This window comes from Polypterus senegalus, chromosome 12, assembly GCF_016835505.1.
Source record: "Polypterus senegalus isolate Bchr_013 chromosome 12, ASM1683550v1, whole genome shotgun sequence".
Taxonomy (NCBI): Eukaryota; Metazoa; Chordata; class Cladistia; order Polypteriformes; family Polypteridae; genus Polypterus; species Polypterus senegalus.
In genome coordinates, this window is record NC_053165.1 from 34002676 (window position 1) to 34025513 (window position 22838).

The 22838-nt window shown below is 39.3% G+C and overlaps 1 protein-coding gene across 1 annotated transcript in view; it reads left to right on the plus strand.

Annotated features, from left to right (window-relative positions):
- LOC120540222 (glucoside xylosyltransferase 2-like) overlaps positions 1-22838 on the plus strand; it is a 75767-nt gene that overhangs the window by 21984 nt on the left and 30945 nt on the right. The window contains exon 2 of the mRNA XM_039770785.1: positions 11810-11996. Within this exon, the coding sequence (XP_039626719.1) occupies positions 11810-11996 (187 nt within the window). The remainder of the gene's footprint in view (positions 1-11809; positions 11997-22838) is intronic.

Consider the following 22838-nt stretch of genomic DNA (forward strand, 5'->3'; position numbering starts at 1 on the left):
CACGTTCTAGTTTAAAGTAGTCTGAACAAATGTTGTTGATACAAACTGAAGCTTCTGGATTGGTATACAGTAATTTGATCCATGCACAAATGTTTGGGGCAAACCCAAATTTCTCCAATGTAGTAAAAAGGTATTTCCATTCAATCATGTCAAATGCTTTTTCTGCATCCAATGATAATAATATTTCTGGGGTGTTTGATTTAGTTGGTGAGTATATTACATTAAACAGGCGTCGAAGATTTGAAGATAAGTGTCGACCCTCGATAAATCCAGTTTGATCTTGTGATATTACCAAAGGGAGCACTTTCTCCATCCTTCTAGCTATGATTTTTGAGAGTATTTTAACGTCATTATTCAAAAGTGAAATTGGTCTGTATGAAGCACATTGTAATAAGTCCTTATTTTGTTTTGGAAAAACTGTGATTAATGCTTGGTGAAAAGTTTGAGGAAGAGTTTGATTGTCTCTGGCTTCTGTAAATGTTGCTAATAGGAGGGGAGCTAGCTGAGCGGAGAATTTCTTATAAAATTCTGCAGGGTAGCCATCAGGGCCTGCTGCTTTCCCGCCTTGAAGTGCCTTTATAGCATCTAGTAATTCTGATAACGCCAGAGGTTTATCGAGTTCCTCCCACTAAAAGTGTCTATTTGTGGTATCTGTAATGTATCCAGAAATGCATTAGATTGTGTATTGTCTTCTTTAAACTCAGTAGAATATAAGGATTTATAGTAGTCTCTGAATTTGTGCATTATATTTTTGTGGTCGATGATTTTATCTTCGTTCGTGTTGTTGATTACTGGGATTGCATTGCGGACTTCTTGCTTGTGAATTTGTTGAGCTAAAAGCTTATTAGCTTTCTCTCCATGTTCATAGTAATGATGTCTGGATTTATAAATTGGCTTAAGATACAGTGGGATGCAAAAGTTTGGGCAACCTTGTTAATAGTCATTATTTTCCTGTATAAATCGTTGGTTGTTACGATAAAAAATGTCAGTTAAATATATCATATAGGAGACACACACAGTGATATTTGAGAAGTGAAATGAAGTTTATTGGATTTACAGAAAGTGTGCAATAATTGTTCAAACAAAATCAGGCAGGTGCATAAATTTGGGCACCATTGTCATTTTATTGATTCCAAAACTTTTAGAACTAATTATTGGAACTCAAATTGGCTTAGTAAGCTCAGTGACCCCTGACCTACATACACAGGTGAATCCTATAATGAGAAAGAGTATTTAAAGGGGTGAATTGTAAGTTTCCCTCCTCCTTTAATTTTCTCTGAAGAGTAGCAACATGGGGGTCACAAAACAACTCTCAAATGACCTGAAGACAAAGATTGTTAACCATCATGGTTTAGGAGAAGGATACAGAAATCTGTCCCAGAGATTTAAACTGTTTCCACAGTTAGGAACATATTGAGAAAATAGAAGACCACAGGCTCAGTTCAAGTTAAGGCTCAAAGTGGCAGACCAAGAAAGATTTCGGATAGACAGAAGCTAATTTAATGGTGAGAACAGTCAGAGTCAACCCACAGACCAGCACCAAAGACGTACAACATCATCTTGCAGCAGATGGAGTTACTGTGCATCGTTCAACCATTCGGCGCACTTTACACAAGGAGATGCTGTAAAAAAAAAAGGAAAAAGAACACAGCATTCCAAGAAAAACACCTGCTACCTACAGTAAAATATGGTGGTGGTTCCATCATGCTGTGGGGCTGTGTGGCCAGTGCAGGGACTGGGAATCTTGTCAAAGTTGAGGGACGCATGGATTCCACTCAGTATCAGCAGATTCTGGAGACCAATGTCCAGGAATCAGTGGCAAAGCTGAAGCTGCGCCGGGGCTGGATCTTTCAAAAAGACAACGACCCGAAACACTGCTCAAAATCCACTAAGGCATTCATGCAGAGGAACAAGTACAACGTTCTGGAATGGCCATCTCAGTCCCCAGACCTGAATATAATTGAAAATCTGTGGTGTGAGTTAAAGAGAGCTGTCCATGCTCGGAAGCCATCAAACCTGATTGAACTAGAGATGTTTTCTAAAGAGGAATGGTCCAAAATACCTTCAACCACAATCCAGACTCTCATTGGAACCTACAGGAAGCGTTTAGAGGATGTAATTTCTGCAAAAGGCGGATCTACTAAATATTGATGTCATTTCTTTTTTGTGGTGCCCAAATTTATGCACCTGCCTGATTTTGTTTGAACAATTATTGCACACTTTCTGTAAATCTAATAACCTTCATTTCACTTCTCAAATATCACTGTGTGTGTCTCCTATATGATATATTTAACTGACATTTTTTATCATAACAACCAATGATTTATACAAGAAAATAATGACTATTAACAAGGTTGCCCAAACTTTTGCATCCCACTGTAAGATATAGATATAAGAGTTTCCCAGAGTATTCATGCAGAAATCTCTGAGGATGTATTTGTCTCTAGGAAGAACTTATTTGTTTGGATATAAATTCTGTACAATTCTCGTCTGCTAATAGAAGCGGGTTGAGATGCCATCTGTGAGGTGAGTGTGTGGGGCATAGTAATTTTAGCTCCAAGATCAGAGGTGCATGGTCAGAAATAACAATAGTATTGTATTTGCAAGATTTAATCAAAGGCAAGAAATTATTATCTATAAAGAAATAATCAATTCTTGAGTAGCAGTGATGTACTGGTGAGTAGAAAAAATGTGTTCTTGAGTTTGGGCTTAAAAACCTCCAGGGGTCTGATAAGTTGTGATCAGTTATAAACTTTGTAATTATCTTTGCAGTGTTAGATGTCATCCCCCCTGTGGTAGAAGTCTTATCTAAGAGTGGATTTAAAACACAATTAAAGTCCCCAGCCATTATAATTTTATGAGTGTTCACATTGAGAATGGATGCAAATAAATTTTGTATAAATTCCTTATCATCGACATTAGGTGCATAAGCATTTATCAAAATCATTTTACAGTTAGATAAGTCTCCCATGACCAGCACATATCTCTCTTCAGGATCCAATACTACCTCTGATGCTACAAATGAGATTGTTCTATGTATGAGAATTCCCACACCTCTAGTTTTCTTTGTAAAGCTAGAATGGAACATTTGGCCAGTCTAGTCCTTATGCAGACGGAACTGATCCTTGCTTAGTAAGTGGATCTCCTGTAAAAATACTATTTTAGCGTTTAAAGGTTTTGGGTGAAAGAGTATTTTCTTTCTCTTTAATTCGTAATTCAGGCCTTTAACATTCCAGCTCACGAAGTTAACTGTCCCATCATGGAGACATTGATTCTGAATTTTTGATTACATTTTATCGTCTTAACTAGAAGTGAGACAGCTTCAGCCTTAATTTCCTATTTCCCCAATAGTTATTGCCATGCAGCCTATTATTACGTTGGTAGTTATAATTATAAAAATTAAAAGGATAGATTAGATATAGATATAGCTTGCTCTCTTTCTCTCCCCTTAACCCCCCACCCTGCCTTTTTGCCTCCCCACGTGACGCTAGACCCTACTTCACACAGTCCCGGTCCTCTGACATACCCAGAGACAGAGCACATCCAAAGCAAAACAAGCCCCCACGCAGTGGTGTTTTAGGATTAAAAAATAGAGATATCTATTACCAATATAGTCTAAATACTATATGCCTAAAATTGAATCATTAACAAACTATGAACTTAAAATATATATAATCTTCAGCAATCTTAATGTATTAAGATAATACACCCGGATAGAAAGTGTTAGAAAGTGGTCCAGAATAAGCATGATAAGTCTTAATGCAATAATAGCAATAACAATAAACCAAGGGTATGGTGTTGAACAGTCTCATTTAAGGTAGAGAAAAAATAATTAGATAAGAAAAAAAAAAAAAAGTTTAATGTTGTAGAAAGCTGCGCGTTTAGTAGCTGTTGCTGGAGAGAAATCATGGAAGATACGAATGTGGTTATTTTCATATATAATCTCTTGCTTGTGTCTGAGGAGTGCCATCACCACTAGCTTAAATGATAATCTCTCAAAGCGAATAATAAAAGATCTAGGTCTAACGGTATTTGATCCACGTACGCGATAAGCCGCTGCTATCTCTGAATCTGCTTTAAACTCTTCTCTCATTATTTTAGAAAATAGTTCAGCTGCGAATTTCACTGGGTTTGGACTTTTTCGATTCTCAGGCAGTCCTTCAATTCTGATATTACTACTTCTGCTTCCATCTTCCAAAGCAGCAAGTCTGTCTCCAAGTTTTTTGCATTCAGAGCTGATAGCTATTGCTTTTTCTTCAGCACTGGCAGCTAGATTTTCGGCTGCTTCAATCCGAGTCATGAATGTCTCCTTAAGATCCTCCAGTTGATCAGCAAGTGCGCTCAGTTTAAACGAGGTTTCCTGAATGTGCTCTTCCATTTTACCCTGCATATCTCTAAAGATTTTATTATCCTGCTGCCGCAGCTTCTCATTTGCCTTCTCACTTTTTTTTTATATCTTTCTTTATCTCTTGCATGAGCTCAGCAATCATCACCTTCAGCTCAGACAGATCAATTCTGCTTTCGTGCACCATAGATGAGGCGGCAGGCTCTATTGTAGCCGGTGTTCCCACTGTTCCCGGCTTGCGTGGAGTAGTTGAAGCCGCGGACTGCAAGGCCTTTTCCAATTTCAGGTGATCTTCTCCAATCGGCGAGCTGTCAAGACCTGCTTCACTCATGCTCGTACATTCGCTCCCCATTTCGCTCTCAGCCGAAGACGATGTGGCGGGCCGTGGTCCTGAGGTGTCTGGGCTTTCGCCCATCTGATCCAGGTCAGTTTCTGAAAGGCCGTATCTTGAACTTGGGCTTGCCGATTTGAGCTTGGATGTAGATTTAGTTTTTGGTTCTTTCGGACCCCCTTTCTTGTTGGCCATGTGTATATATGCTTGCATATACTGTAGTAGTGCCCCTCAGGTCGGATAAATACAGGATATCTGAGGATAATAAGCAATAATATGAAATATGCTCCGTCGCTGAGCCAATCAGCACACAGGAATTTAACTGTGTGCTCTGATTGGGTAGCTTCTCAGCCATCCGCCAGTAGAGTCCCTTGTATGAAATCAACTGGGCAAACCAACTGAGGAAGCATGTACCAGAAGTAAAAGACCCATTGTCTGCAGAAACCTGCGAAGTAACAAAAAATCTGAGTTATATATTTAGATATGCTTACATATAAAATCCGCGATAGAGTGAAGCCGCGAAAGTCGAAGCACGATATAGCAAGGGATTACTGTACTTGCATAACAGGTGTGACAGATAGGGGGCACTGTCGTCCCCTTAAACCCGCAGACCAGACGCCAGACACCAGATAAAAGTCCAATAATTAAATTTATTACAATAATAATGTACACAAAACACCACTCCACAATACTCATAAATATTAACAAGTCAAATCAATAATAAAATCCTCCACTCCCAAACGCGTTGTCACCCTTCATCCGAACTAAGCTCAACACTCTGGGGTTTCCCACAATCCTTTATAGTCCTTGACCCGGAAGTGCTTCTGATCCCTCAGTCAATGTGATTTCCCAGCAGGTGAAAACTGCTCTTTTTCTTCAGCCCGGAAGTACTTTATTTCTTCCACCCTCGTGACAGGGAAGTACTTCCGGGCTATACGGAGAATACAAATCCTTGAGCCTCCCTGCAGCGTCCTCTGGTGGCCCCCATGGTATCCAGCAGGGCTGTGAAGGAAAACTCCATGATGCCCTGCTGAAATTCGGGGCATCTCCATGCTGCAGGAAGGGCTCCACCTAGCGGCTTGGGGGTATTGGCCAGGATAAGCTGCTGGCCATAGTCCACACAGGACATCAAGACAAGTCAAATGGTATATGATATGTAGGGATTTTCTTGTACTAGTGAGTCAAGAGGTGTCACAAAGAAAATGGAAGTTATTTCAAAGCATTCATAGAACTCAAAACCTGAGTGATTTTTCAATGCATCAAATAATACAATGTTAACATACTTGGAAAAAAAAGGCAATTTGGCTAGTCATAATTACTTTGCTATCATAGAACTGTATTAAAATCTAATGAATTGAAGACATTTTAAAGAAACCGCGAGATGAAAGAGATTGGCCACAGAGCGCCTCGCGGGGACCTTAAACATAAGACTTTGCCCCAAGAGATTGACCCAGGATCGTCTTGCGGGGACGTAGAACATGAGATTCTTGTAAGAATCAATACTTACTACTTACAATCAATATCAATTAAGCCAAGAGGCAGCAAAACATTCAGTCATCTAAAGGATTTGAGCACACACAGATCCAGGGCTCTCAGTGCATATAAAGTGAATACGGACAATACGTTATAAATGAACGACTAAGCAAAGAAGAAAGCAGCATGGAGGAAAGAGAGTCAAAAGCGTTGGAGAGAAAAAAGAGCAAAAAAGAAAAGGAATAATCAAGGTGCAAATTCAAAAAGTAAGAAAAGTAATTAATTGTCAGCCTGGTGCAAGTGGAATAAAAAAAAAAGCATGTCCAATCTGGCTAAGAAATAAAATACAGAGTAAAAGACAACGTAGAACTTCATAAAGACATTCACAAAAGTTGACACTAAACACATGCAGAGCAGGTTAGAGATTATGAAAGCAGTGGAATTCAAAAGGCTCAAAAAAAAATCGGAGCAATACACATGTGGAGAAAGTTAAAGAATATGAAAGTAGGAAAATTAGAAAGTATAAAAAAAAGAAAGTAAAGATCGCAGTAGTGCAAACAAACAAACTGCCTCATTTAACTATGCACCTGTCTAACTTTGATTTTGCACAATCATCACTGCACTATTGCACCTTAACACTTAATTCTACTTCATTCACATAATTTTACTTATTTATTATGTTCTACTATACTGTTATCTTTCAATCTATGACTTTTTGTTAATCTAACTGATATTCTTCTAACTTTGCACAGTTTTTGATAAGCAGATCAGGATGCATTTCATTGCGTGTTTTCCTGTACAACTATGCATGTGACAAATAAAGAATCTTGAGAATTTCAAAAACGGAGTTTACCGCACATGAATTTATGGTTACTTTTTAAAAAAAAATGATTACCTGCTGAGGATGCAGATCGTTTTGTGTGTGCTAAAATTCCAGACAGAGAAACCTATCCTGAATTATGGTACAAAGTCATTAAACACATGTCTCACGGACCTCATTAACAAGATTCAGCATATTGGGACTCGCAAGATTCCAAATACTCTATTGTTTTTACAGAAGTTCTGAAATAAAAGTGAAACTAATGAAATAGCAATCATTTCAAAGAAAGAAAAGAAATCCAAACACGGGGGTTGGCGAGGAAAGCGAGCAGGGGGTGAAGTGTAAGATAAGTGTATCTTATATAAGCAAATACACTTATTAGCCACAACATTAAAAACACTGACGGGTGACATGAAAAACACTAATTATCTTGTTGTAGTGGCACCTGTCAAGGAGTGGGATATATTAGGCAGAAAGTAAACAGTCAGTTCTTGAAGGTGATGTGTTGGAAGCAAGAAAAATGGGCAAGAGTAAGGATCTGAGTGACTTTGACAAGGGCCAAATTGTGATGGTTAGATGACTGGGTCAGAGCGCCTCCGAAGTGTCCGGTCTTGTGGTGTGTTCCTGGTATGCTTTGGTTAATACCTACCAAAAGTGGTCCAATGAAGGAAAACCAGTGAACCAGCAACAGGATCATGGGTGCCCAAGACTCATTGATGCGCATGGGTAGCAAGGACTAGCCTATTTGGTCTGATCCCACAGAAGAGCCACTCTAACACAAATTGTTTAAAAACTTAATGCTGGCCATAAGAGAAAGGTGTCAGAAAACACAGTGCATCGCCGCTTTCTGCATAGCTGCAGACAGGTCAGAGTGCCCATGCTGACCTCTGTCTACCACCAAAAGCACATACAGTGGGCACTTAAGTGTCAGAACTGGACCATGGAGCAGTGGAAGTAGGTGGCCTGGTCTGTTACATGATAATCTCTTTTAGATCATGTGGACAGTCATGTGCATGAGCATCCTTTACCTGGAGAAGAAGTGGCAGGAAGATGCACTGTTGGAAGAAGGCAAGCAGGTAGAGGCAGTGTGATGCTCTGAACAAAGTTATGCTGGAAAACCTTGGGTCCTGACATTCATGTGGAAGTTACTTTGGCATGTACCACCTGCCTAAAGGTTGTTGCAGACAAAGTACACCCCTTAGCAACAGTATTCCCTGATGACAGTGGCCTCTTTCAGCAGAATAATGAGCCCAGTCACAGTGCAAAAATTGTTCATGAATGGTTTGAGGAACATGGCAAAGAATTCATAGTGTTGACTTGGTCTCCAGATTCCATAGATCTCAATCCGATAAAGCATATGTGGGATGTCCTGGAAAAATAAGTCTGACCCATGGAGGCCCCAAATCACAACTTACAGGACTTAAAGGATCTGCTGGTAACATCTTGGAGCCAGATACCATAGAACACCTTCAGAGGTCTTGTGGAGTCCATGCTTTAGTGGGTCAGAGCTGTTTTGGTGACACAAGGAAGACCTTCACAATGTTAGGTATTTGGTTTTGTAAATATAAGTTGACTGCTCAGTATACAGTATCAGGTTTTCTGTTTTAAAACAGTTTTAAAAATAATCTGTGCTACTGTTTGTTGACATTTAATAATAAAATCTTCCTTTATGAAGTTGAACAGCTGAATATGACATTATATTAATTTGCAGATGTTTAATAGTAATAACATAGCTGCAATGGAAAAGTTTAAAGTGTGAATGAAGCTTTCATTATAAAGTTAAGAGATTGTGTGATGCTCTCTTCAAGGCTGAATTTCCCCTTTTTCGGATTTTGCATTCACTAGTCATATGGACTTCTTTTAGAGACTCCAGGTTTTTCTAACAGTACAGAGGATTTTTCAAAGCTTGATGAAAAATGCTATGTTGTGCCTGAAATTCTTGTCTTATGGTGATTGTGTTCTGTATCGCGGGTTGGTTTCTTTGCTTTACTCCTAACAGTGTTTTTCTGTCAAATTTACCAAGGTATTTTTAACAGTAAATATAACAAATATTTTCCTGGAAATTCACCTGCAGATTTTTTTCTTCCAGCCCCTGCCCGCCATGATGCTTCGAAAGGCCAGTGTGGTATCACACATCCGTAGCAGCCATGCTCCGAACTTTCCTATGTTTGTGCTATAAGATTGTTACCAATCTGCTTTGGGCATGAGTGATGTTACAATCCAATCAGTACTCCAGCCTTCCACCCATATATATATAAAAGGAGTACATTAGCTAACTGCAATGAGAATATTATGAGTAATAGATATGTAACACTGATCCCTTTCCAGATAGCAGTGCGGCAGTGCATAGCTAATTTGCATGCATCATGCAAACCAGCCTTAAAGTAGCCCTCACCCTCCCAGAGAAAGTAAAGAAATGCGACACTGTGAAATAATAATAACAAGAAAGATTTATTACTATTCACAAGGCATTTCTATATTGAATATTACACATACCAAAATTAAATGCAATCCAACATGTTAACTACATTGAAATGCAATACACAGGCCAGTGGGACATTTGATATTGGCACAATTTTATCACATCATAATTAAAAATATATCAATCTAACAATCTTTTTTGCTTTTCACACAATTGTATTGTCAGTTTTAAATGTGAGATAAAAGCAAACTGCATTTTAATTCATACTCGTAGGTTTTATCTCATAAACAAGAGCTAAGCAGACGTACTGCATTTTGCTTAGCAGCAGCTTGAGTGTATTGCATTGTGAATCAAGATCACATGGTAATCGACTGCAAACAGTAATCAAATGACCAATCAGCATCAAAAGGTGTAGCAATAGTTCCAACAGTTGGAGAAAGAGGTAGTCCACCCTAAACATTTCTGTATTCAGGGGTTGAGCATAAATGTAGTGTGGACGCGGCCCGGACACAGACAGGCAGACATGTTGTAATCCACCACCACACCATTTATTTACAAAGTACTATTTACAATATTCAAGTGCACACAAACTCCAAACACAGTCCTGGCCACACAATGCCTTCCTCTTCGGGCCGCCTCCACACTCTCTCTCCTGCTTTGTCCTGCTTCCACCTGACTCCAGCCTCGAATGAAGGGAGACGGCCCCTTTATCTCATCCCGGATGAGCTCCAGGTGTTTCCCGGCATTCCTCCCTGGACACGCCCCAGTGTGGCGGAAATGCCGGCTGTTCTTCCGGAAGCTCTCCCGGTGTCCTTATCTTTTCCCCAGCACTTCCTGGTGTGGCGGAAGTGCTGAGGTCCAGGGTCCCCAAGGCATTGGGGCGCCCCCTGGCGGTGACCACGGGTCCCTACAGGGTTGGGCTTCCAAGCACTCTACCCGTGGCCCCCAAACCAACCAGGATGGCGGCCCCCACGTGATCCATGGCGGGCATAGACCCTCTTCAGGTCCCTCAAGGCGTCCCGGCCGGGTTGTTGCCCCTGGCATCCCTGACAGTAGTCAATATGAACTGTGGAGTGTGTAACTGAAACAGTAAAAAATATGTTTTTGGTCTCACTGAAAAAGTTTACTCTTATGTTAAGTTGTCTAAACGTGTTTTCTTTCTATACGTATATTAAATTAAGCAGTGCAGTTAAATTTTTGAGATGTCGGTATTATTTATTTTAGCTAAATACTGAATATAGTGAAACATTTGTCAGTGTCACAGAGCTGAGTTTCTTCATAACTTTATTCATTTTGTCTGTAATAAACAGATAGTGTATAGTTTTTCACTTCTTCCAAAACACAAATTAAATTGTCATTTAGATTGCCCACTTCCACCATTCAATGAGATGGTGGATCCCCTATGTTATCAACTCCCTGTTCAAGTAAAACAAACTTGTGGTTGGACTGCCTCTTTCCCTGACTGTTGATACCCTTTGCTCCCATCTTTTGACACTGATTGATCATTTGATTACATTTCCTTTTGGCACAATTAAAGTATGGTCTTCAATCAAAAGGCAGTTCACACAGAGCTGCATCTAAGTGAATTGTAATATGTCTGCTTTACTTTTAGTTATGACACACGATCTATGGACATGAATTACAATGTAATACACTTTTGTATTGCATTTTAAACTGACATGAGTCAAAAGCAATCGTTTGGTTGATAGCCCTCACATTGGGCTGCATTTAATTTTGGCATAAATAAACTTCCATATTTCCATCTTCTTTGTGGAAGAAAAAAGTATCAGCACAGAGATCCGAAACAGTAAAGACTTTCCAGCAGTGCCTTGGAGTCCCAGCTGCAGACAATGGAACAAGCCACTTCCATGCTGCCGCCTTGTCACATGGCTAATGTGTGACCCAAGATTGGAACTCTGTGAGCACCATGATATATATTTTTTTCATTTATTACTAGTTTGTAGCCATTTGTTGTATTTTATTTGTGGTTATTGTTCCGTCTGCGTCTTTTGCCCTTTAAAACATGATGACACAATGATTAGCACTGCTGCCTCAAGGATCAGATCACATTTGTGGGCTCAATAATCAGTCCAGCATGGTTGAAAGACACTTTCTAGCTATCAAGGACACCAGACCATTGCACCATTATAGTCCACTCAAAACTAGTTCAGTACCTCCTTCCGTAACACTCGGCGAAGTTTTGAACATTTTCGTGATTTCGCTGAACTCATAATGAAGCAAACTCTGTAGCATTCGCTGATCACTGCTCCTTAAGTGTTTGGACAGACTCTGTCTCTTCCAACCAGAATAAGTAACATATAAAAAGGTTAAACACATAGTGCTATTTGCTTAATTTTGTAATGTTAGAAAATTGTAATTATTTTATAAAATGTATGTATTCTTTTCATCCACTTCTAGGAAACATCCAAAACAATTTTCAACGTCAATGTCCCATAAAGGGCCAATGCATTTGGCTTTAGTGGCCTGTAGAAATCATCTAGAAGAAGCCCTGACGATGATGAAGTCTGCTCTTCTCTTCAGCAACAGAAAGATTATGTTTCATATCTTTACAGAAGACTCTATTAAGCTGATGTTTGAAACTAGGGTGAGTCGTTTTAGAAAGTTAAAGCAAATTTATTACGCAACAGAGAAGACACAGTCCGGCTTACATTGCCAGTCAATTGAGTCCAGCATCATAATTTTATTATGCCTAAAAATGTTAAGTATATATCTGAAGTTTTATAAGGTTTGGCTTTCAAGTGAACTGTTGAAAGACTTGTTTCATTGCATCTACAATTCTCTATGTGGAACATATTACTTAACATTTAATTGTAACTTAAATGTATCTGTACTTCGCTGAATATTTAAATATGAAAGCTTGAATTCGCTTTGCTTATTACACTGTTCTCTCCTTTATAATTTCCAATTGCTTCCTCAGTTATTCATCAGACCTTGTAATTCAAGTCTAACAGTTTTCTATAGTCTTTGTCCTGTGGTACTATGAGGACTTTTCATAACACAAAAGCCAAATCTGAACACTTTATTACCGATCTAGCTGTACAAGTGCATTATTGAACTTAAGCATAGCCTTTCTTAACTCTTTACATTCCCAGGATACTATTAACTTGTCATGTTGTGGAGAGTGATGTGTCCAGTAAAATCCATAAAAGTCTTTTATGCAAAGTGTGTTTTCTATTTTCTTACAATCCCAGTGTGAATTTTAAAAAATTAATTAGTTTATTACGTTTAATTTGCTATTTAAGTACCATAGATCCCGGAATATAAGCCTACCCCCTTCTTTATCTACTAAATTACATGTATTTGCCAATGACCGGTATTTAAGCCGACCCCTTTCTCCAAACAAAATTTTCTAAATTTCCTTAAAAGTGTCTCTTCAGGTATATTTATCATGTTTATCGGCGAGAATTTGAGACTGCCGGAATTTTTGATGGAAACCAGGAAGTGATTTGGAGAAGTTTGGTAAAATGAAACCTTTGTGTTGAAACTATATATGCAAATACGTACATCGGGTGGATTTCGGAGACTCGTTATTATTTTTGATTAACTTAAATACGCAATACAGTGGACCCTTGACTTACGAACTTAATTCTTTCGCGAGGGCTGGTTGTAACTCAAGTTAGTTGTAAGTCAAGATTGTTTTCCCCATAAGAAATAATGAAAATACCCATAATGCATTCCGAACCTCCCACTGCAACACTTTCTTAACCTTTTCATAATAAAAAAGGGTTGTATAATGTGCATAATTTACCAAAACACCAATAATTTTTCTAATGTACTAACCAAAAAGTTATGAAAAGTGCCTAGCCTACCAGAAGTAGGCTAGATTAAGCTAGGAGCATGGCGGCGCGAATGGTCGCAGCGGCTCTGGGCTCTCCTTTTCATTGCACTTTTTTGTTGTTTTTGTACTTTTTTTCTTGCTTGTTTGTGCACGATCGGTTTGGCGAACATCAGCTACACCCGTCAGAACCTTATAGGTATCAGCGTCCAGTTTTTCATCACACGCACAACATCCCAGACAACATAGCGAGACCAGCGGGCTCTCCGTGGATTGTTATCGGGTCTAGGAGACGATGCAGATGGAGGAGGGAAAGAAAGCAGAAGCGGGGCCGCAGATCCGGTGTTATGCTAAGGCTAAAGAAACAACCATACAAGCCCTATACAGAACTTTTTTTTTGCAACTTCTTTGCATCTTTTCGCACCATTTGTTTATTTGTTTATTTACTTGTGTTCTACACATATGTCTGCACTGAAGGATCTGCTTTTAATCTCATTGTATGTACATGTATATAGTGACAATAAAAGGCATTCTATTCTATTCTAGAAACAACAATTTCATACTGTACTCACCATTTAATTTGACATCTTTGGGCTGCAGGAAGGGAGGAGGAGGAGAATGAAACAGAAGGTGGTTATTGTTTAGCAGAAGCCTCCTTATGCAAATCTTTTCTTTGTAAAATTGTCGAGATGGTGGATTTCGACATGCTATACATATTAGCGAGATCGGTCACATGAACAGCACTCTCATATTTCCACACAATTTCCATCATCGTTTCGATTGTGATCGCTTTCTTTACCTTCGTTACCTTCTCTTCCTTCCTTAGCAATTATGTGTCTTGCTTGCATGGTCTTAGTGAATTATATATATAGGTAAATCACTGCAATGACCGAAATTACATCCACAAACACATGTATCTGGGCTCCGACTGATGCTTACTAATGCTCTCGGTTGTTTGTTTACAATCGCGCAAGCGGATACACGTGACCGCATTCGGGTCATAACGCAAGATGTTGGTCGTAAATCAAAACAAAAATTTTTATTTTAAAATTCCAGATAATTTATTATAAATTCTATTAATAAAATCAACAACTAAAACACTTTTTTGTATAAATTCTTCATTTAATTTAAAGTACCAGCATGCAAAGTTACTTCTTCATCTGAAAGATGGCACTGTGGTTTCATCATTAATTACTTCCGTATTCATCGGCAAAACCGGCATTGCGTGGGAAATCTTGAATCTGAAATGACACTCATTGTATAAGCCGACCCCCAAACTCCAAGCCAAAAATCTAGGACGAAATTTTAGGCTTATATTTCGGAATCTACAGTATGCTAAACTGTTAATGACGAGACTTGATTATCTGCCAATGTTTTGAATTTAGTGATATCTGCAGTGTTTGCTAACTTTTTCATTCCATTTTATCATTATTATCCCTGTGTCCCTTAAATTAAAATAAGAAGATTCAGTATATGTTAAAACGAATAGTTAAAAACTGGTGACCCTAGAAATTATTGCTTAAAGCACTCGCCTTTTAAAATTTTGTAATTTAGTAAAGTACCATAGCCAATGTCACAGTCTGAATCGTTGCCTTTTGATGTTTGAAAATTATCCTGTCACAAGGTACTTTACTTACCTTAATATAAGAGATTTCACAATATTTTCGCAGAGCATCTATATAAAAACTAAAATTTTCCATGTAATTTGTTAAGGCAAGTTTTGACCAGATGTGGCAAAGTCTAAAAAGGATATAGTGGGAGAAACATTTTATGTGTGGAAACAGTCCAGGAACAGAGGAGCAGGCTTAAAAGTTTGTCTTAAAATTTAGAACCAGTAAGATATTAAAGAGATCTCTGCAGTGGATGAAAGGAAGTTGCAAAGAAAAAACAGTGACATACCAGAGAAGCATTATACCTCTAGCTCTAACTATAATAGATAGATAGATAGATAGATAGATAGATAGATAGATAGATAGATAGATAGATAGATAGATAGATAGATAGATAGATAGATAGATAGATAGATAGATAGATAGATACTTTAATAATCCCAAGGGGAAATTCACATAATCCAGCAGCAGTATACTGATACAAAAAACAATATTAAATTAAAGAGTAATAAAAATGCATCTAAAAGCAAGCAATAACTTTGAATAATGTTAGCATTTACTCCCCTGGGTGGAATTGAAGAGTCACATAGTGTGGGGGAGGAACGATCTCCTCAGTCTGTCAGTGGAGCAAGGAAGCTACTCCTCTGTCTGGAGATGACACTGTTCAGTGAATGCAGTGGATTCTCCATGATTGACAGGAGTTTGCTTAGCGCCCGTCACTCTGCCACAGATGTCATACTGTTCAGCTTCATTCCTACAATAGAGACTGCCTTCCTGACAAGTTTGTCCAGGTGTGAGGCGTCCTTCATCTTTATGCTGCCTCCCCAGCACACCACCACGTAGAAGAGGGCACTCGCCACAACCGTCTGGTAGAACATCTGCAGCATCTTATTGCAGATGTTGAAGGACGCCAACCTTCTAAGGAAGTATAGTCGGCTCTGACCTTTCTTACACAGTGCATCAGTATTGGCAGTCCAGTCCAATTTATCATCCAGATGCACTCCCAGGTATTTATAGGTTTTCACCCTCTGCACACAGTCTCCTCTGATGATCATGGCATCCATGAGGGGCCTGGGCCTCCTAAAATCCACTACCAGTTCCTTGGTCATGCTGGTGTTCAGGTGTAAGTGGTTTGAGTTGCACCATTTAACAAAGTCTTTCATTAGCTTCCTATACTCCTCCTCCTGCCCACTCCTAATGCAGCCCACAATAGCAGTGTCATCAGCGAACTTTTGCACGTGGCAGGACTCCGAGTCGTATTGGAAGTCTGATGTATATAGGCTGAACAGGACTGGAGAAAGTACAGCCCCTTGCGGTGCTCCTGTGTTGCTGACCACAATGTCATAATAACTATAACTACTTTGATGAATCAGGTGCCTTTCCAGCAGCTCTGTGTATGACTTTATCTTTAAAGTCTTTATCATTATCTTTCTACCTTTTTCTCTGTTTTTCTTTATTTCACTGTTAACTCTTTTTACTACTTGGAGATGGATTTTTACACACCGAGACTTGTCAATTAAAGTAGTCAAGTTCAAGTGCTGAGAACAAATGCCCGTGCCGGTGTGGTTCCCTATTTACCCAACGAGGTAAGAAGGCGGTATCGGGGCAGCAGAGCCGGTGCTAAGATAACAGCCAAGCGTCTAGCAAGAAAGTGGCGCTACAAACCTTTGGTGCCTTCTGTGATCCTGGGAAATGTGAACTCACTACCAAATAAGATCAACCAACTGGCTGCACTGGTGAAAAATATCAGGATCTACAGAGAATACAGTTTGTTGTGTTTTAGTGAAACGTGGCTAACACCTAACATCCAAGATGCTAACGTGGAGCTACCCGGGTTTAGCACAGTTAGAGCGGACAGAGACGCAAGTACCTGTGGGAAGCAGAAAGGAGGAGGACTTGCACTCTATGTCAATACAAGATGGTGCAACTCTGGACATGTAAATGTTAAAATCTCCACTTGCTGTAGGGACATTGAACTGTTGGCTGTACTTTTGCGTCCCTATTACTTGCCCAGAGAGTTTGGACATGTGATTGTTGTTATTGTTTTACCCCAGTCCCAAAGGTATCATGTCCTAGTGAGCTGAATGATTTCTGGCCTGTCACTCTGACGTCACATGTGATGAAGACCATGGAGTGGCTGCTGCTTCACCACCTGAGGCCACAGGTGTGCTGCTCCCTTGACCCTCTGCAGTTTGCATACCAGGAGAAGGTGGGAGCGGAGGATGCCATCATCTATATGCTACATCAATCCCTCTCCCATTTGGACAGAGGCAGTGGTGCTGTAAGAATTATGTTTTTGGACTTCTCTAGTGTCTTCAACACCATTCAACCTCTGCTCCTTAGTGACAAGCTGACAGAGATGGGAGTAGATTCACACCTGGTGGCATGGATCGTGGACTATCTTACAGACAGACCTCAGTATGTGCGTCTCGAGAACTGCAGGTCTGACATTGTGGTCAGCAACACAGGAGCGCCGCAGGGGACTGTACTTTCTCCTGTCCTCTTCAGCATATATACATCAGACTTCCAATACAACTCAGAGTCCTGCCACGTGCAAAAGTTCACTGACGACACTGTTATTGTGGGATACATCAGGACTGGGCAGGAGGAGGAGTATAGGAAGCTAATCAAGGACTTTGTTAAATGGTGCGACTCAAACCACTTACACCTGAACACCAGCAAGACCAAAGAACTGGTGGTGGATTTTAGGAGGCCAAGGCCCCTCATGGACCCTGTAATCATCGGAGGTGACTTGTGCAGAGGGTGCAAACCTATAAATACCTGGGAGTGCATCTGGATGATAAATTGGACTGGACTGCCAATACTGATGCCCTGTGTAAGAAAAGTCAGAGCAGACTATACTTCCTTAGAAGGCTGGCATCCTTCAACATCTGCAATAAGATGCTGCAGATGTTCTACCAGACAGTTGTGGTGACTGCCCTCTTCTACATGGTGGTGTGCTGAGGAGGCAGGATATTGAAGAAGGACGCCACACACCTGGACAAATTTGTGAGGAAGGCAAGCTCTATTATAGGAATGAAGCTGGACAGTTTAACATCCGTAGCAGAGAGACGGGCGCTGAGCAGGCTCCTTTCAATCATGGAGAATCTACTACATCCACTAAACTGTCGTGCTCCACTGACAGACTGAGGAGATCGTTCCTCCCCCACACTGTGTGACTCTTTAATTCCACCCCCTAAACATTAACATTATACAAAGTTATTGTCTGTTTTACCTGCATTTTTATCACTGTTTAATTTAATATTGTTTTTTATCAGTATGCTGCTGCTGGAGTATGTGAATTTCCCCTTGGGATTAATAAAGTATCTATCTATCTATCTATCTATCTATCTATCTATCTATCTATCTATCTATCTATCTATCTATCTATCTATCTATCTATCTATCTATCTATCTTTAAGGCTTATGACAGTATGGGAGGCAGATTTTATAAAGAATATTAGGAAAGCAAAAAAGTAATGTAAAAAATGTGAAAGGTGACACAAAGAAGATCTTTCACTATTTTAGTAGTAAAAGAACGGTCAAGTTGGAGGTGAAGGATATTAGGAATATTAACATGTATATCACACCCTTGTAAATACTCTACTCTAAATTTCCATTTTTCTTACATTGTTTTCCTGTGGAGAAAACACTAGTAGCATTTACAGGGACTACTTAGGAGTAGGGCTGCACGGTTAATCTTTTTTTTGTCATGATAACGATATTTATGACCCACAATCAGTTAAAAATATCGTCGCAATTTTACAGTATGAAGACCAAACTGTTTTTTATGACGTTACTGCGTCTAGATTGCAAGAGCTTTCTGAAGCAGTAAAATCAATAGCAGCAATAACAGTCAGTCAGAATAAACATATGATGGCGGAGCAATGTGAGGAAGGTGCAGAAGTGCGATCATTAGTTCCTAAAAAGGGGTCATACTCAGTTGTCTGGAATTATTTCGGTTTTCGAGGAATGTGATGTTGATCAGGTACGAGTCATGTGCAAACTTTGCTCCTGTTCCGTCTAAACGTCCCAAGGTAACACAACAAACCTCATCAACCACCTTAAAAGCCACCACAAAGTACACTATCAAAAATTTCAACGACTGAAGGCACAAACAGCAACAACAAAAAATTACCAGCCATCCACAACACAGACAACAATATCAGGGACATTGTTCAACGCAATACCATATCTGCCTAGCTGGCAAAGACACCGGGAAATAACAGAGGCGATCACATACCATATAGCCAAGGATATGTGTCCAATAACCACCATGAGCAGTGAGGGGTTTAAAAAAATGATCGCAACAGTGTTCAATGTTGCGCTGCCCTTGCTGTATGCAAAATGCCGAAAAGAAATAGAAAGAGAAATTCTCAGGCTCAGCCTTGAATATTTTGCTGCCACGACCAACTTATGGTCAAGCAGAACTGCGGAACCGTATTTGAGCTTGACAGTTCATTTTATTGACAGCGAGTTTAAGATAAAAAGCAAGCTTTTGCAAACTTCGTTTTTCCCACAAGACCATACAGCTGAGTTTATTGGAGTGGGCCTCAAAGAAGCGATGTCCGCTTGGGGCTTGGTGGAAGAAAGACTTGTGTGCATCACAACGGACAACGCAACTAATATGATTAGGGCAGCATCTGTGAATAACTGGCCGAGGCTACACTGCTTTGGTCACAGACTTCATTTAGCCATCGGTAAGTTGTATGTTTTTTTCCCAGATATATTGAAACAATTTGACAATTTAAAAATATTAATTGTTGTTGTTGTTTTAGTGATATAATCAGGGGTGCACATAACTGGTACACGGGTACGCATGCATGACAAAAATGATGAACGCGTAACGCCATTTTGTTACTACAGCGCTTTCGTGTACAAAAGAGAAGAGCTCTTGACTGTGACTGTTTTTTGACAGTGTGCGATTAAAATTTCACCTACACCATTTGTTTTATGTCTTTTGGTTTAGGTACTGCGTTTATGTTCGAAAAGTGTTTATTCCTCCGACTCAGGACCCTATTCTGCACCGGCGGAAAGCACCATACAAAGTGGTTTCGTTTTGAAATAAAATAATTTTGTGTGTTTTCCGCTTGTGGCAGTGGTAATTTTTAAATGAGGCGCAGCTGTGCGCATTTTCGGCTACTTTAAGACGGCCAAATGACAGTGCGCTCTTTACCAACAGTCTTTAGTCAGTGACGTTATTTATTAAATGATATTTGCCACGCACTCACGTGATATTAGATACGTACTCAAATAGCATTTTATTTTATTTTATGTCGGTTTTATCACAAAAGAACAACTGATTCTTTCATACCATTTTTAATGAAACGCAATACATTTGTTTAATGCATTATACGCTCAAGACGCAACCTTGTGTTCCGTCAAGTTGCACAATGACGATAAAAACCACAAAACCTTAAGGGAGCGATCTGCACTTATTAAGACCTCGCTGCGGAGTGCGTACCAAACACCAGCTTCTGCTACTCACCTGAGGAACACACTCAAAAAGTTGTGTGCACCCCTGATTATAATGACACATTATAATGACAATGAGTCATATGTCTACAGTATAATAATCATCATTTTTATTCTGCTAATCTAGCCTGTGAGCTGTAATCTTACTTGCAGTCAAACTACCTGGATAGTGAGGGGCACCCATTAAAATGGTGGAAAGAACATGAAAAGATCTACCCAAGGCTTTCAAAAGTGGCAAAAAAATACTTGTGCATACCAGCCACAAGCTCTCCTTCAGAGAGGGCTTTTAGTTCCGGTGGAAATGTAGTTACTTGCTTGCGGTCTTCCCTAAAGCCTGATCAAGTTGACAGGCTTGTGTTCTTAGCCAAAAATCTGTAACATGTTGTAAAAATTTTTTATTCTTATTTGATTTTATTACAAGTTGATGTAAAAGAGGCAGTTTAATTTTATTTATTTACCACAGCTAAGAAAAACTCTCCATTCTAAACATGTTCGGTTTGTTTATTTTTCTTTATTTGTGGCTGTAAAGTGCAATAAGAATCCCCAATGAATAAAAGTTCATTACCAAAGGAATAATCGTCATTATTAATCGTGATAAAAATTTTGAGCAAAATAATCGTGATAATCATTTTTTCTGTTATCGTGCAGCCCTACTTAGGAGCTACTTAATAATTTGGAAGTTGCAGAGAAAGAAATTCTGTTTGGATTAAAAAAAGCCGAAGTTAAAGAAATCACTGAGACCAGATAACATTTATCCTAGGGTGACTATGGAGGCTTAATGAATCCATGTATAACCCCTTGACATGGATTTTTCAATACTAATTGCACTCTGCAGAAATTCCTGCGGATTGGGAACTAGCAAATGTTTTTCAATTATACAAAAATGGGGATTTGAGCCAATCTAAATAACTGTATATAGAGGACAGATTATCTCATATCTCTCCCACAAAAATTAATTGGAAACCAAGAAGGCCTCCGAGTTAATCAGTAAAATTTCCAGAATAGATCAAGAACACAGCAGGTTTCCAAATGAGGCACTTTTTAGGGAAAGACAGGCTTCACAATCAGAACTTAACCTCTTGACAACAAAAGAAATGGAACAACTTATTTATAAATCATGACATAATTACGGAGAGAAGGCTAATAAGATCTTAGCTCAACAAATCCACAAGCAGGAAGTTTGCAATGCAACATCAGTAATCACCAGCACATATGGTGTTTTCTTTAGGGGGTGATATAGCTCCCTAATTGGAATAAGTTATTTTATAATTGTGGCGTTTTAAGTAACCGAAAAATACAGAGATATGATATTAAAAGGTGATATCCCTCCCATAGTGATACGGTGGTAAAAATCACATAGGAGAATATAACTTAGCTTTCTTTACTGACGATTTACGCAGCATTACAGCCGGGAAGCCATAATAACAAGACAATACCAAGGTGGGATCTTGGTCTATACAGTCTGCCATTTTTTTTGTTGCTGCGCTGGAAGGTTTTTCAGGACGAATGATGATATCATCCATCCGTCTGTCCATTGGCTTCAAAGTGTTTGGCTGCTGTCCAAGTATTTATATGTTGTCTTCTCCATGTGCAGGCCCTTACTTGGTTTCCAAACAAGGAAAGGAAAGGATTCAATTTAATTTTTAACATACAGGAATAGTACAATGACTATTTTCACAGTTGTCCCCTTTATTCTCCAAATGCTAGCAGTTTCAAAATGCTGACTAGCAGTTTCTAAATGCCTGCTCATGTGAGTGAATTTATAAAATAATTTCTTGTACAGAGCACAGTGACATTAAACTTACATTCATGTTACATATGGAGATAAAATTATTGATTATAAAAATATAATGCACACATTTAGAAACTACTATTAGTCCTTATATTCAACTCAGTTTAAAGAATACAAGACACAATCTAATGTGTTTTTTTTTATACATTACGGATACCACAGCTAGATACTCTCAATGCAGAGTAATTGGATACACCTCTGGCACTATCAGAATTACTCAACACTATTAATTCACTTCAGAGTGGGAAAGCACCTGGGGTCTCATGTATAACGCAGTGCATAGAATTCACACTATAACATGACGTAAGCACAAAAACCGAAATGTGCTTACGCACAGAAAAATCCAGATGCAGGAATCTGTGCGTACTCCAACTTCCGCGTTCTTCCACTACATAAATCCCGATTAACGCTAACCCGAAAACTAACGCACATGCACGTGCCTTCTGTCCCGCCCCAACTCCTCCCAGAATTACACCTCTTTGAATATGCAAATCAATATAAATCGCCCTTAAGCTCAGCCTTCTGTGAAAACCAAGTGGAGGCAAAGGAAAAACATACTATTTGTTTATTTAAACTGTGGTATAATCAACAAAAGGAAGTTGATCGAGTGACATAGCATGTTGGAGAAACTTGAAAGCTCACTTTCACAAAGTCGCACAGTGCCAGAAATAAAAAAGAACTTGTCAGATATCAAAGTTGCCGTGAAAAGGCAAGCCATAGCCCACTGTCTGAGTGTCATATGAAAGCTTATTAGGGTACAGAGAAAAAAGGCAG